Source organism: Coregonus lavaretus (genome assembly GCF_964263955.1).
Source record: "Coregonus lavaretus genome assembly, chromosome: 23".
Taxonomy (NCBI): Eukaryota; Metazoa; Chordata; class Actinopteri; order Salmoniformes; family Salmonidae; genus Coregonus; species Coregonus lavaretus.
In genome coordinates this window covers 40,889,229-40,903,220 of record NC_140010.1, presented here as the reverse complement: position 1 = coordinate 40,903,220, position 13,992 = coordinate 40,889,229, and the positions used below count along the sequence as shown (strand labels likewise).

Here is a 13,992-nt window from a genome sequence, read left to right as displayed (position 1 = left end):
CACAAATGTGAATGTTAGTGATAACTAGTTGAGGATGAAAATTATAATATTCTAGGACCTTGTGTTAATCCTCTCTCTCCCCCAATCTCTCATTCTTTCTCTCCCTTCCCCTTCTCTCTCCTCCCCCTCTCTTCTGTAGTTCTTAGCCTTTGACGTGCAGCTGCTGATGGGCAACCGGTGGTACTCTCTGAGTCCCGAGGAGCACGTGTTCGGGGCGCTGTGCCTCTACATGGACGTGGTCTACATCTTCGTCTTCCTCCTGCAGCTGTTTGGGAGTCAGGATTGAAGTTGTACGACCTTGTAGTCACGTTCAATAGCCGCTTTACTCTCTCTCTGCCTCTTCAACTGCACACACCTACTCTGATAGCCTTTCGCACTACTTCTGTTTGGTCACACTCACACAAGCACACTTTTGAGAGAAGATACATCTACATACACACATACTGGCACATATTTGTAAGCTGACTCAAATACACACAGAGACACACACGGTACACTCAGACAAACTCCCACAGCCTGACTGTGGGGTCTCTTATAAAAGCAGGATTTACATATACTTTTCCTCTCCCTGAGTTTCTCTTATGTGTGCGGTAAATTTATTATTTTTGGAGTAACAACTCAATTCAATTTCAATTTTTTTATATCATTGAAGTTGTGTAGGGCTATTATTCCTAGACTACTGTGTGTGACTGGTTTGATGTCAACTCTGCACTGGCAGACTCTTACCTCTAGGGGGCACTGCATGCCTTGCCACTTCCTCTGGAATGTTCTTCACTGGTTTGAAATTATGCTAGCTGTGGGACTGTGTAAGGGTTTGAACTGATCTAGGGCAGTGTAAGGTAAGCAGGGCCGGCGTTATCGGCGGGCCTTAGGGGGCCTGGCCCGCCCTACTGTACCTCCTTGCCCGTCCAAATCAAATATTGAAATATTGATCAGTTATTTGACCGAGACGCGGCAACAGAAAGACGCATCAATCTCAATTAAAGCATCTGAGCGATCGAACAGTATGTGTAGACCATGTATCCAATGCTGTCTAGACCAAAAGAGTATGGTATGTCATACTATTTCTGGCCAGACAGCATCAGATACATGAGCTACATATAGAGTGGCGCTGTTTCGCTCGCTCTGATGCTTTCTCCAGTGATATAGTTTCAGCAGAGAGGAAGAGGCGAAGCGAGAGGGCTCACAAAATCTGTCCAGAATAAGCCCAATGCGTTTCTATGGGAATAATATGCAGACCTAAACTTGTCGCCTGCCTTTGACTGAGGAATTTTCTCTACTTCAAAGTTATGTGCCCGTGTAACAAGGTTGTCAGGGCAGATTCCAAGTTAGAATATACCTTGGAATTAAGGATTGGTTCACTATTTTACAACCAAATCTCTATTGATGTAAATTGCATGTTATAGTAAGGTCCAGACAGTTTTTTTGCAATCTCACTGCAATAGACTTCCTCATTGCTCGTTTTGCAGTATGGGGGCTACGGAAAAGCATGAACAAAGGCTCCAAAAACACCCAAATACATCCTTTTAGAAACAGCAAAGTTCTCATTAAAGTGATGCAGGTCTTTAGATGTCGTACACATGAAATAGTGAAAAGTGCAAATCCAATACATTAACTTGTAATATGAAAAAAAATATGAAAATGTATGCACTCACTACTGTAAGTCGCTCTGGATAAGAGCGTCTGCTAAATGAAAAAAAAGTTAAAAAACATTTCAATGCAAGTAGGGTATGGGCTTGTTATGTAATGTGGGGGCAATATTGGTCATTTCTTAGGTTGGGTGAAAAACATGTAAATGAACATTTACCTAAGTAGTATTCCTATTCCTACTTATTATTACTTAGAATTGTTCATAGGTGTCACGCCCTGACTCAGGGGACGCTTATATGTTGAGTCAGGGTGTGTATATTCCTTGTTGTGCTTTTTCTATGTTGTATTCTAGTATGATAGATCTATGTTGGCCGGTGTGGTTCCCAATCAGAGGCAGCTGTCGCTCGTTGTCTCTGATTGGGGATCATACTTAGGCAGCCTATTGGCACTGTGTAGTTGTGGGATCTTGTTCCGGTTAAGGTATGTTGTGTGTTCTACCTTGGACTTCACGTTTCGGTTGTTGTTTTGTCGTTGTGTTTAGAAGTTAATAAACATGTACGTATATCACGCTGCGCCTTGGTCTGACCCGCCATTCAAGGAACGTGACAGAAGATCCCACCAAACGAGGACCAAGCAGAGTGCCCAGGCGGAGCGAATAGCCATGTCACAGGTGGGCAATTTGTGGTCATGGGAAGAGATATTTGCGGGGAGAGGACCATGGGCTAAGGTAGATGCCCAGGCAGGAGAGGTGCAACGGCAACACGGAGGAGGCCGGTCGAGGAGGAAGCCCGAGAAAAAGCCCCAATAAAACATTTTGGGGGGGGGGCACACGGGGTGGTTGGCGGAGCCTAGTGTCAGAGCAGAGCCAACTCCCCGTACTCACGAGAGGAAGCGTATGACTGGGCAGGCTCCGTGTTATGCGGAGCTACGTACTGTGTCGCCAGTGCGCCGGCACAGTCCTGTACTTCCTGTGCTTGCACCACGCACGTGCCGTGCGAAGATGGGCATCCAGCCAGGACGGGGTGTGCCGGCTCAACGCTCCTGGTCTCCAGTACGCCTCCTCGGTCCCGCATATCCTGCGCCAGTTCTACGAACTGTATCGCCAGTGCGCGTGCACAGCCCAGTGCGTCCTGTGCTGATGCCTCACACATACTGTGCGGAAGTAGGCATCCAGCCAGGACGGGTTGTGCCAGCTCTCCGCTCCAGACCTCCAGTCCGCCTCCACAGTCCGGCCCGGCCTGTTCCTGCTCCTTGCACCAAGCCAGTGGTGCGTGTCGCCGGCCCGGCCTGTTCCTGCTCCTCGCACCAAGACAGTGGTGCGCGTCGCTAGCCCGGCCCGGCCTGTTCCTGCTCCTCGCACCAAGCCAGTGGTGCGCGTCGCCAGCCCGGCCTGTTCCTGCTCCTCGCACCAAGCCAGTGGTGCGCGTCGCCAGCCCGACCCGGCCTGTTCCTGCTCCTCGCACCAAGCCAGTGGTGCGCGTCGCCAGCCCGGTCTGGCCTGTTCCTGCTCCTCGCACCAAGCCAGTGGTGCGCGTCACCGGCCCGGCCTGTTCCTGCTCCTCGCACCAAGCCAGTGGTGCGCGTCGCCAGCCCGGCCCGGCCTGTTCCTTCTCCTCGCACCAAGCCAGTGGTGCGCGTCGCCAGTCCGGCCCTGCCCGTTCCTGCCCCTCGCACCAGACCAGTGGTGCGTTTGTCCGGCACGGCCCGTGCCCGTTCCACCGGTGCCTGGTCCGGCACCGGTCAGCTGCTCCACTCCGGAGCCAGAGCAGTCCGCCCCACCCTTGCCTGATCCAGTTCCGGTCAGCTGTTCCACTCCGGAGCCAGAGCAGTCCGCTCCACCGGTGCCTGATCCAGCTCCGGTCAGCTGCGCCACTCCGGAGCCAGAGCAGTCCGCTCCATCGGGGTCCAGTCCAGCTCCGGTCAGCGGCTCCACTCCGGACCCAGAGCAGTCCGCTCCACCGGTGCCTGATCCAGCTCCGGTCAGTGGCTCCACTCCGGAGCCAGAGCAGACCACTCCACCGGTGCCCAGTCCAGCTCCGGTCAGCAGCCCCAGTCCAGACCATGACGTCAGCCCCTCTCCAGGTTCGGGGTCTCCCACACCAGGGTCCAGACAGGGCCTGGCGTATCGTGGGAGGAAGGAGAGGGGAAGCAGCGCGCCGAGGTCCAGACCAGACCAGGGGCGCAACAGGGAGGCGGAGAGTGAGAGGTCGACACGCCCCGAGCCGGATCCGCCTCCGAGGCAGAATGCCCACCCGGCCCCTACCCTGTTATGTTTATGTTGTGCGGTCGGAGTCTGCACCTTTGGGGGGGGGGGGTACTGTCACGCCCTGACTCAGGGGACGCTTATATGTTGAGTCAGGGTGTGTATATTCCTTGTTGTGCTTTTTCTATGTTGTATTCTAGTATGTATAGATTTATGTTGGCCGGTGTGGTTCCCAATCAGAGGCAGCTGTCGCTCGTTGTCTCTGATTGGGGATCATACTTAGGCAGCCTATTGGCACTGTGTAGTTGTGGGATCTTGTTCCGGTTAAGGTATGTTGTGTGTTCTACCTTGGACTTCACGTTTCGTTTCGGTTGTTGTTTTGTCGTTGTGTTTAGAAGTTAATAAACATGTACGTATATCACGCTGCGCCTTGGTCTGACCCGTCATTCAACGAACGTGACAATAGGTGTCACCAGTTTGAGGAAACTGCTTTAACCACATAATCAAGAGAATGGAGGTGTCCTAGTTGTGTATGAGTATGTATACGGTACACTATTAAACCCATATGACTCTTGATATAATTTTGAATTTTACTTAAAGGCCCAGTGCAGTCAAAAACATGATTTTCCAGTGTTTTATATATATTTCCACACTATGAGGTAGGAATAATACTGTGAAAATTATGATTATAATATAATAATAATAATATGCCATTTAGCAGACGCTTTTATCCAAAGCGACTTACAGTCATGCGTGCATACATTTGTGTATGGGTGGTCCCGGGGATCGAACCCACTACCTTGGCGTTACAAGCGCCGTGCTCTACCAGCTGAGCTACAGAGGACCATGATAATACACTTTTAGTGTAAGAGCTGTTTGAAAAGAACACCTGACATTTCAGCCTGATTTGGTGGGATGAAGTTTTGGCCTGCCTGGTGACATCACCTGGTGGTAAATTAGTTAATAAGACCATTAAGAAATAGACTTCCAAACCTCTCTTCCAATAACAGCTAGTTTTCACTCAGACCACTCCCAGACAGACCTAGCAAAAATATTGCTTGAGAAATTGCTCTTGCTAAGAATTTTCTTTGTTTATTTTTGACAATTTTGATTGAAAACAATCACAGTAATCACAGAAATGATTTGATATTGAGATAAAAACAGCTGCATTGGGCCTATAATTCACTCTGGGTCACAACTCTGATGAATCAATGCTATTCTTACTACTTTCCCCCTCGAAATCAGTATTATTTTAAATAGTAAATGAAAGACGATGTTGTTTGACTGTGGTGTATTGCACCGATACTTCAAATACTCAACATAATAATAATATTATTATTATCCACGAATTATGTATGGTTTCTTATACTAGATTTTGACCTTATATTACACTTAAATCATGCTAATTGCTAGCCTAGTGCACCAGACTGACCACTCACGTTCTGCTTCACTTGATGAGGCTAGCAAATTGCAGGTATGGATAATATTGTGGATTTTTCTGCTCATAGAACAAACCTGCACACTTACTGGGACGATGTTCAGACCCACAATGGGTCTTCTTCAGGATCTTCATTACTTAAGAGTATAGCTACAACAGTTGATATTCTATTCACATTGAACTATTTGCTTAACCCAGCACTTGGCAAGTGTTATATGGTTTGCAGATAACACCTGAAGAATTAAATGTTGAGGGCCAAAATGGAATGTTGTAGTGTGCTGGATATGGCAACCAGGGTGCTATGAAAACGTAAGTGGTGTGATGTACTTCATGTGTGTTGGATGAGCTTTATCGCCAATATAGTAGCCTTTATAGGTCTGTTGAAGAACCACCAGATTCTCAGGCGATGCCAAGCATGATGGACAATGCTGCTTCAACTGAATATGGTCCCGCCACGTACTAAGAAGCTCACCACAGACTAGCTCACATGCTACTGCTAGCCCTTCCAGCTGTATGTTTGAATCAGAGCCTCCACCAACCCTCAACACGGTACCAGAGGATATTTTCTGTGGACAAGCCCAATCGGGTGATACTGGACAAATACCCATGCCACTTTTACAATGAGAAAAAAAACGCTATTTTGTGAGTTCTTGGTTTTGTGGGAGAGACTGGTCGTTAGAGTATTCGGTAAAGGCTGATGCAGCTTTTTGTTTCCCTGTAGGACATTTCATTCGTCATGTGCCACTGTTAACTAATTTTATGATGAAGGGATATTGCAATTGGAAACATGCCATTGAATGACAAAAGGCTTCAGTCATACAAAAGCTATACTTAAATCCAAACTTGTTCTCTAGCAGATTAGTAAGAATGGCTCACCCCGTGTTCAAGAATGGCCTTTTTCCCTTTATTCAGATTACAACCTCTTAATTTTGGTTATTTGAAATCTCCAAAATATCGCTAGTTTTAAAACAAGCCAAAGAAAGTTGGTTGCAATTTCAGTTTAATCCACCAGAAAAACGGAACAAATATTGAAATTACATTGAAACAACGTTGATTTAACCAGTTTGCGCCCAGTGGGTTGCAGCTAAGCAGAACAATCTACTTTGGTTTATGCAAGCATCATGACACAATAAGCATCATGACAACCTCTAATACAATAAATTCATTTGACTTGAAAATAATGTTGGTACCACTTTTCCCGTGTGGTTTCTTATTTCAGACTCCATTAAATAATGGCCTCTTCCTAAATATTTGGTCAAATTATTAATTTTGTGTACGGTTTCCTAGAAACAAGGGTGGCTCAACTTACCCCTTTGGCTGAACTTACCTTGTAGCACTTTACCTGTGCTTAAATAATGAATTAGAGGTCTAATATTGGGCTAAGAGTTTCCCACTTGTAATTATGTACGTCGTTCAAGTGAAACTTCCCAGTTGGAACCTCCGATAACTCCGAAAGGGTTATCGGAGAAGTTGAATATTTGAAACTTTGGTCAACTTGAAATTATGGTTTGTATACTTGATACACAGACAATGAATGCAATATCTACCATATTGAAACTGAATTTATAAATATTGTTGAATTTGAATATAAACTGAAATTTAATTTTAAAACAATGCAATATTCATACAAATACAATTGTTAAATTACGAGCCTAGTTGGTTTAACCACGGAAAGACAGGAACCTTCCCGTTAGCCATGATTTGCTGAGTTAATGGATGGGCTGGACATGCGGAGAGATGAGTTCAAAATTCACCCAACTTATTGTGGGAAGCTTGTGGAAGGCTACCCGAAATATTTGACCCAAGTTAAACAATTTAAAGGCAATGCTACCAAATACGAATTGAGTGTATGTAAACTTCTGACCCACTGGGAATGTGATGAAATAAATAAAAGCTGAAATAAATAATTCTCTCTACTATTACTCTGACATTTCACATTCTTAAAATAAAGTGGTGATCCTAACTGACCTAAGACAGGGAATTTTTACTAGGATTAAATGTCAGGTATTGTGAAAAACTGAGTTTAAATGTATTTGGCTAAGGTGTATGTAAACTTCTGACTTCAACTGTAGGTCCTGGATGGCAGGAAGCTTGGCCCCAGTGATGTACTGGGCCATACGCACTACCCTCTGTAGCGCCTTATGGTCAGATGGCGAGCAGTTGCCATATCAGGCAGTGATGCAACCTGTCAGGATGCTCTCGATGGTGCAGCTGTATAACTTTTTGAGGATCTGGGGAACCATGTCAAATCTTTTCAGTCTCCGGGGGGGGGGGGGGGAATGTGTTGTCATCCCTCTTCATGACTGTCTTGATGTGTTTGGACCATGATAGTTTGTTGATGATGTGGACACCAAGGAACTTTAAACTTTCGACCCGCTCCACTACAGCCCCGTCGATATGAATGGGGGCGAGTTCGGCCCTCTTTTTCCTGTAGTCCACGATCAGCTCCTTTGTCTTGCTCAGGTTGAGGGAGAGGTTGTTGCCCTGGCACCACACTGCCAGGTCTCTGACCTCCTCCCTATAGGCTGTCTCATCGTTGTCGGTGATCAGGCCTACCACTGTTGTGTCGTCAGCAAACTTAATGATGGTGTTGGAGTCGTGCTTGGCCACGCAATCGTGGGAGAACAGGGAGCGCCACTTCTGGATGAGCATTTTCTTGTTTGCTTATGGCCTTATACAGCTCATTGAGTGCGGTCTTAGTGCCAGCATCGGTTTGTGGTGGTAAATAGACGGCTACGAAAAATATAGATGAAAACTCTTGTTAGATAGTGTGGTCTAGAGCTTATCATGAGGTACTCTACCTCAGGCGAGTAATACCTTGAGACTTCCTTAATAACAGCTGGTGTGCGATGTCTAATATTAACAAATAGACACACACCCCCACCCCTCGTTTTACCAGACGTAGCTGTTATGTCCCGTCGATGCACGGAAAACACATTTAACTGTATATTTTCCGTGACGTCATTCAGCCAAACATAAGATATTACAGTTTTTAATGTCCCGTTCATAGGATAGTCTCGAACGGAGATAATTCAGTTTATTCTCCAGTGTTTGCACGTTGGCCAATAAAACGGATGGTGGAGGCTGGTTACCCACTCGCCGATGAATTCTCACAAGGCACCCCGATCTCCGCCCCCTGTATTTCCGTATTTTCTTCACCCGAATGATGGGGATTTGGGCCTGGTCTCGGAGAAGCAGTATATCCTTCACGTCGGACTCATTAAAGAAAAAATCTTCGTCCAGTTCGAGGTGAGTAATCGCTGTTCTGATATCCAGACGCTCTTTTCGGTCATAAGAGACGGTAGCAGTAACATTATTTACTAAATAATTTACAAACAATGCAAAAAAACACACAAAATAGCACAGTTTGTTAGGAGCCCGTAAAACGGCAGCCATCCCCTCCGGCGCCATTATCTTCCAATCAAAGACAGTACAGTCTTTAGCATGAGCTGCTCAGTATGTGTAGATAATCCTTGCTACTGCAGCTTTTTTGAAAGATATAACGTTAGCCATGGAGAACTTCAAAAGTGTTGCTACTGCTCTCAATAACATTGCTGCCCTGAATTTAGCAGGCGCTATCGTCAAAGATCAGTGGGAAAAAGTTGTGATGGACTACTTTCTGCACACGGTCAGTGTGAACCGGAGTGACTTGACAAAACGCGGGTCAAACAAGCTGTACAGACAAAACTGAGTTAAAGGGGTTCCAGTCTGCCGTGAAGCATTCATTAGGGGTGTGCCAAGTAGTCGGACAAAACGAGTATCGTAATGGATATGGGCAATTTTTTTTAATTATCCGTGATTGGAAAAAAATAATAATTGGGGTGCCAGCAAGCAGGTTTCTCATGTGTCAGTCACAGAGTTTCTAAACCATACTGTACTGTCTTTGAGTCAGTCATGTGCGTGGTCTAAGTAACTCAACTGGATAGTTTCCCTGTCTGTAAAGAGAAGGGCGGGCTCTACGTTGATGCTGCTGCTCTGATTGGATAGAGTGAAGCTGTATTTCTCTTTCCACTCGCTTCATAATTTCACCTGATCTCTTTTCCTTGCATGGTTTCGGTCTGATAATTTAGATTGCTGCTGCCTGCTACTTTGATAAATCACATGGCGAGGACGTTTGCTATCAAGCAATCAATGTGCATAATATCTAACAAGTGGGGCAAGGGTAGGGCAAAAATATGAAACGCTAGTTAATGCGCATTCTGACTGAGTGACAGCAAACTTGAGGACAAAGACAGACACACAGACACAGACACACAGACACACAGACACACACACACACACAGACACACATACACACCCACCCCTCCGCGCACTGCTCCTAATCTGCAGCTTTCTTACAGTGAGAACGTGCAGGGAGGTATTTTGCCAACATCTATTTAGGCATATTTTTCTGATCATGAGTATCATTCGATCCGACTATCAACTGTCAATTTATGGATACGATTACGAATACGAGTATGGCCATGTTGGCAAACCCCTAGCATTCATCCATGTATACAGGTAAGAGTCTAGCTACATGTTCAGATATTATACATTTCTACTTTTGTCAGAAAGTCGTTTTCATTGCAAGTTAAAGCTTACTGTTCGCTAGCCAGCGAACGTTGCTTGCTGGCTCACTAGCTAACGTTACGTGTATGATCTGTGTAGTAATATTATTAGTATCTCAGAAATCCATTTGTATTGCTAGTTATAACCTAATGTTAGCTAACTAGCTGACATTTAACCTAGTTGGTTAGCTTTAGCTACCTGCAGATTCATACTACAGCATTTCATGCATGGTGGCTAGCTATGACAATCAGTTTATATAATAGTAGTATGGGTTGGGATTATGGTTCATTGTCTAGCTAGCCACATGTCAAAACAAAATACTCCACATCGCCAGATGATTACATGACCCATCAAGTCTGGGGATAATTACGGCCATCTATTGTATTTCATTAACATGTGTACAAGTCTAGACCATAGTGACCCATCCAATTAGCCAGGTGTGTCTGGGGTGATTACGGCCATCTATTGTATTTCATGAACATGTGTACATGTCTAGACAATAGTGGCCCATCCACTTAGCTAGATGTGGCTGGGGGGTGGTTATAGCATTTCCTTCACATGACCCATCAATATAGACAAGTGTGTCTAGGTAAGCATCATCTAATAATTATAAAAATGTATACAATATTTTTTATCTGGACACTTTCTATTTTTGATATTGCTACTATGTAAATATGCAACTAACCATTTGTACTGTTTACACCTTCTGTGTCCTGTGCATGTGACAAACTTAGATTTTATTTGATGTAGTGTGTGTTTACCAGAGATGGTAATGTGAAGAACAATATGACCAGCACCAAAGTCAGATTAGGATATAGGCCAAGGACTAGATAAAGTGTATTTTTACCTGCAGTTCTTCCTTATTGTAGGCTACTATTTTCACCACTTTTAGTCAAGAAGTCTTTGGTTGTTTACTACACTACCTTACTCACTCTGTTTAGCACATGGCCTCACATCTGAATCCTGAAAGAGATGGGTGGGGCTTAAGAGGGTGTGAATGATGCTGAATATGTGTGGATAAAGGAGAGCTCTCCAGTATGTGTTCCACAGTGGCGGTCAGTGTCGTTTATGATGAGGGAGGACCTTTTTTTTTAATGAGCATGGCCTTTTTCTATTACAGCATGTTGGATGACTGTCATTCATATTCCATTCATCCAGTTCAATGTAACATCGATAGGTTTAGGCTACTACATGATATTAACATTTTCCCTATACCCATCATGAGGTTGCTACAACCTTTGAATGAAAGTTTACAACGTAGGTGCACACAGGTCGAGAGAAAAATTTGAGATGAAGGACAGTGACACATTCAATACCGCCATGCACACTCTTGCCTGCATCAAGCTTATCTAGGGTGTAATCATTAGTCGAACAGTTGCAAACAAGAGTTTCTATTGGACAAATTCAGGTATTTTTATCCCCGTTTCGTTTGCTTCCATTTAAGAAACGTTTTTCAACAGAATCGTCGGAATGAATACATCCCTGATCATGCATAAACACAGTTCACTTTCATACGTAGCAGCCACATTGTTTTCATTCTAGCCTCTATGCACTCTCCTCCTCTCACCTTTTCCCTTATTTTGTGGACTTCAATGAACAACACATCAGCTGTATGTGTCCAGGCGAAAAAACCTTTCCAAACCATGTCATAACCGGTACACACAGCCTACAGTGCCTTGCAAAAGTATTCACCCCCCTTGGAGTTTTCCTATTTTGTTGCATTACAACCTGTAATTTAAATTGATATTTATTTGGATTTCATGTAATGGACATACACAAAATAGTCCAAATTGGTGAAGTGAAATGAAAAAAATATTAAATAATGGAAAAGTGGTGCATGTATATATATATTCACCCCCTTTGCTATGAAGCCCCTAAATAAGATCTGGTGCAACCAATTACCTTCAGAAGTCACATAATTAGTTCAATAAAGTCCACCTGTGTGCAATCTAAATGTCACATGATCTGTCACAGGATCTCAGTATATATACACTTGTTCTGAAAGGCCCCAGAGTCTGCAACACCACTAAGCAAGGGGCACCACCAAGCAAGTGGCACCATGAAGACCAAGGAGCTCTCCAAACAGGTCAGGGACAAAGTTGTGATCAGGGTTGGGGGTTATAAAAAAATATCCAAAAATTTGAACATCCCACGGAGCACCATTTAAATCCATTATTAAAAAATTGAAAGAATATGGCACCACAACAAACCTGCCAAGAGAGGGCCGCCCACCAAAACTCACGGATCAGGCAAGGAGGGCATTAATCAGAGAGGCAACAAAGAGACCAAAGATAACCCTGAAGGAGCTGCAAAGCTCCACAGCGGAGATTAGAGTATCTGTCCATAGGACCACTTTAAGCCATACACTCCACAGAGCTGGGCTTTACGGAAGAGTGGCCAAAAAAAGCCATTGCTTAAAGAAAAAAATAAGCAAACACGTTTGGTGTTTGCCAAAAGCCATGTGGGAGACTCCCCAAACATATGGAAGAAGGTACTCTGGTCAGATGAGACTAAAATTGAGCTTTTTGGCCATCAAGGAAAACGCTATGTCTGGCGCAAACCCAACACCTCTCATCACCCCAAGAACACCATCCCCATCATGTTTTTCATCGGCAGGGACTGGGAAACTGGTCAGAATTGAAGGAATGATGGATGGCGCTAAATACAGGGAAATTCTTGAGGTTTCAGTCTTCCAGAGATTTGAGTCTGGGATGGAGGTTCACCTTCCAGCAGGACGATGACCCTAAGCATACTGCTAAAGCAACACTCGAGTGGTTTAAGGGGAAACAGTTAAATGTCTTGGAATGGCCTAGTCAAAGCCCAGATCTCAATCCAATTGAGAATCTGTGGTATGACTTAAAGATTGCTGTACACCAGCGGAACCCATCCAACTTGAAAGAGCTGGAGCAGTTTTGCCTTGAAGAATGGGCAAAAATCCCAGTGGCTAGATGTGCCAAGCTTATAGAGCCATACCCCAAGAGACTTGCAGCTGTAATTGCTGCAAAAGGTGGCTCTACAAAGTATTGACTTTGGGGGGGGTGAATAGTTAAGCACACTCAAGTTTTCAGTTTTTTTGTCTTATTTCCTGTTTGTTTCACACCAACAAATATTTTGCATCTTCAAAGTGGTAGGCATGTTGTGTAAATCAAATGATACAAACCCCCCAAAAATCCATTTTAATTCCAGGTTGTAAGGCAACAAAATAGGAAAAATGCCAAGCGGGGTGAATACTTTCGCAAGCCACTGTACATTGTTGTCCCCATATTAGCTAAAGTAACGTCCTAGTCAACATAGCTAATTGAACTAATGCGTTAGTAAACCCACTACAATCATGCAGTAATGTTACAGGGTATAGTCAGTAAGCAGTTAGACTGGCTGGCCCCAGTGGCAATAAATTAATAAAACCAAAAGCTTACCTTAACTTGAAAGAGTTCCAGTGTTGTGTCGGATAGTCATAGCCAGCTAGCTAACATAGCATCCCTCTGTTTGAGTAACTAAACTAGCCAGCTGCATTTGCTAGCTAAGTAAGTGAAACTGAAAGTGAAAAAAAAATAGAAATCTCTCTCTCTCTTGCTTCTCCTTCATTTTTGAAGAAATTAATTTGTTGAAAACTGTTCAACTATTGTCTTTCTCTCTCTTTGAGTCAACTACTCACCACATTGTATGCACTGTAGTGCTAGCTAGCTGTAGCTTACGCTTTCAGTACTAGATTCATTCTCTGAACCTTTGATTGGGTGGACAACATGTCAGTTCATGCTGCAAGAGCTCTGATTGGTTGGAGGATATCCTCCGGAAGTTGTCATAATTGCTGTGTAAGTCTATGGAAGGCGGTGAGAACCAAGAGCCTCCTAGGTTTTGTATTGAAGTCAATGTACCAAGATCATACAAGCCATTGCCCCTGGGGCCTCTTTGGATGGCCCAGTAGATGCAACACTGATAGTTCCGGATAAGATGGGACTGATCACCTACAAGCATGGCTTCTATGTCTACCAGTTGGTCCAGGGCAACATGCTTACAGAGGCTAAAGAGAAGATCGTATCCTTCCTTAATGAGTCTGCCAAAAAAAGTCTACAAGCTGCAAAGAAGAAAGACTGAGTTATGCAGGGGGAACTGCCAGGCAGACAATTGCCCATTTGAAGAAAGCGTGGCCTCCCTTTTTCAAAGGCTTGGAGGCCAGGTATACAAGTAAATGTATGCCCCTTTTCAAACAGGT

General features: G+C 44.5%; 2 protein-coding genes across 4 annotated transcripts in view; both read left to right on the top strand.

Annotated features, from left to right (window-relative positions):
* The window catches only part of faim2a (Fas apoptotic inhibitory molecule 2a), a 56,371-nt gene extending 52,158 nt beyond the window's left edge, over positions 1–4,213 (top strand). The window contains exon 12 of the mRNA XM_084188032.1: positions 140–4,213. Within this exon, the coding sequence (XP_084044158.1) occupies positions 140–286 (147 nt within the window). The 3' untranslated portion in view covers positions 287–4,213. The remainder of the gene's footprint in view (positions 1–139) is intronic.
* A 3,634-nt stretch (positions 4,214–7,847) lies between these two features.
* Positions 7,848–13,992, top strand: part of LOC311098701 (histamine N-methyltransferase-like) — a 30,396-nt gene continuing 24,251 nt past the window's right edge. Inside the window, exon 1 of one of the 3 annotated variants that reach the window (XM_084139237.1) lies at positions 7,848–8,538. The gene's annotated coding sequence lies outside the window, so the exon portion shown is untranslated. Of the gene's footprint in view, positions 8,539–9,482; positions 9,732–13,992 lie in introns of those variants that run through there. The other 2 variants (XM_084139238.1, XM_084139236.1) reach the window with 2 other exon arrangements.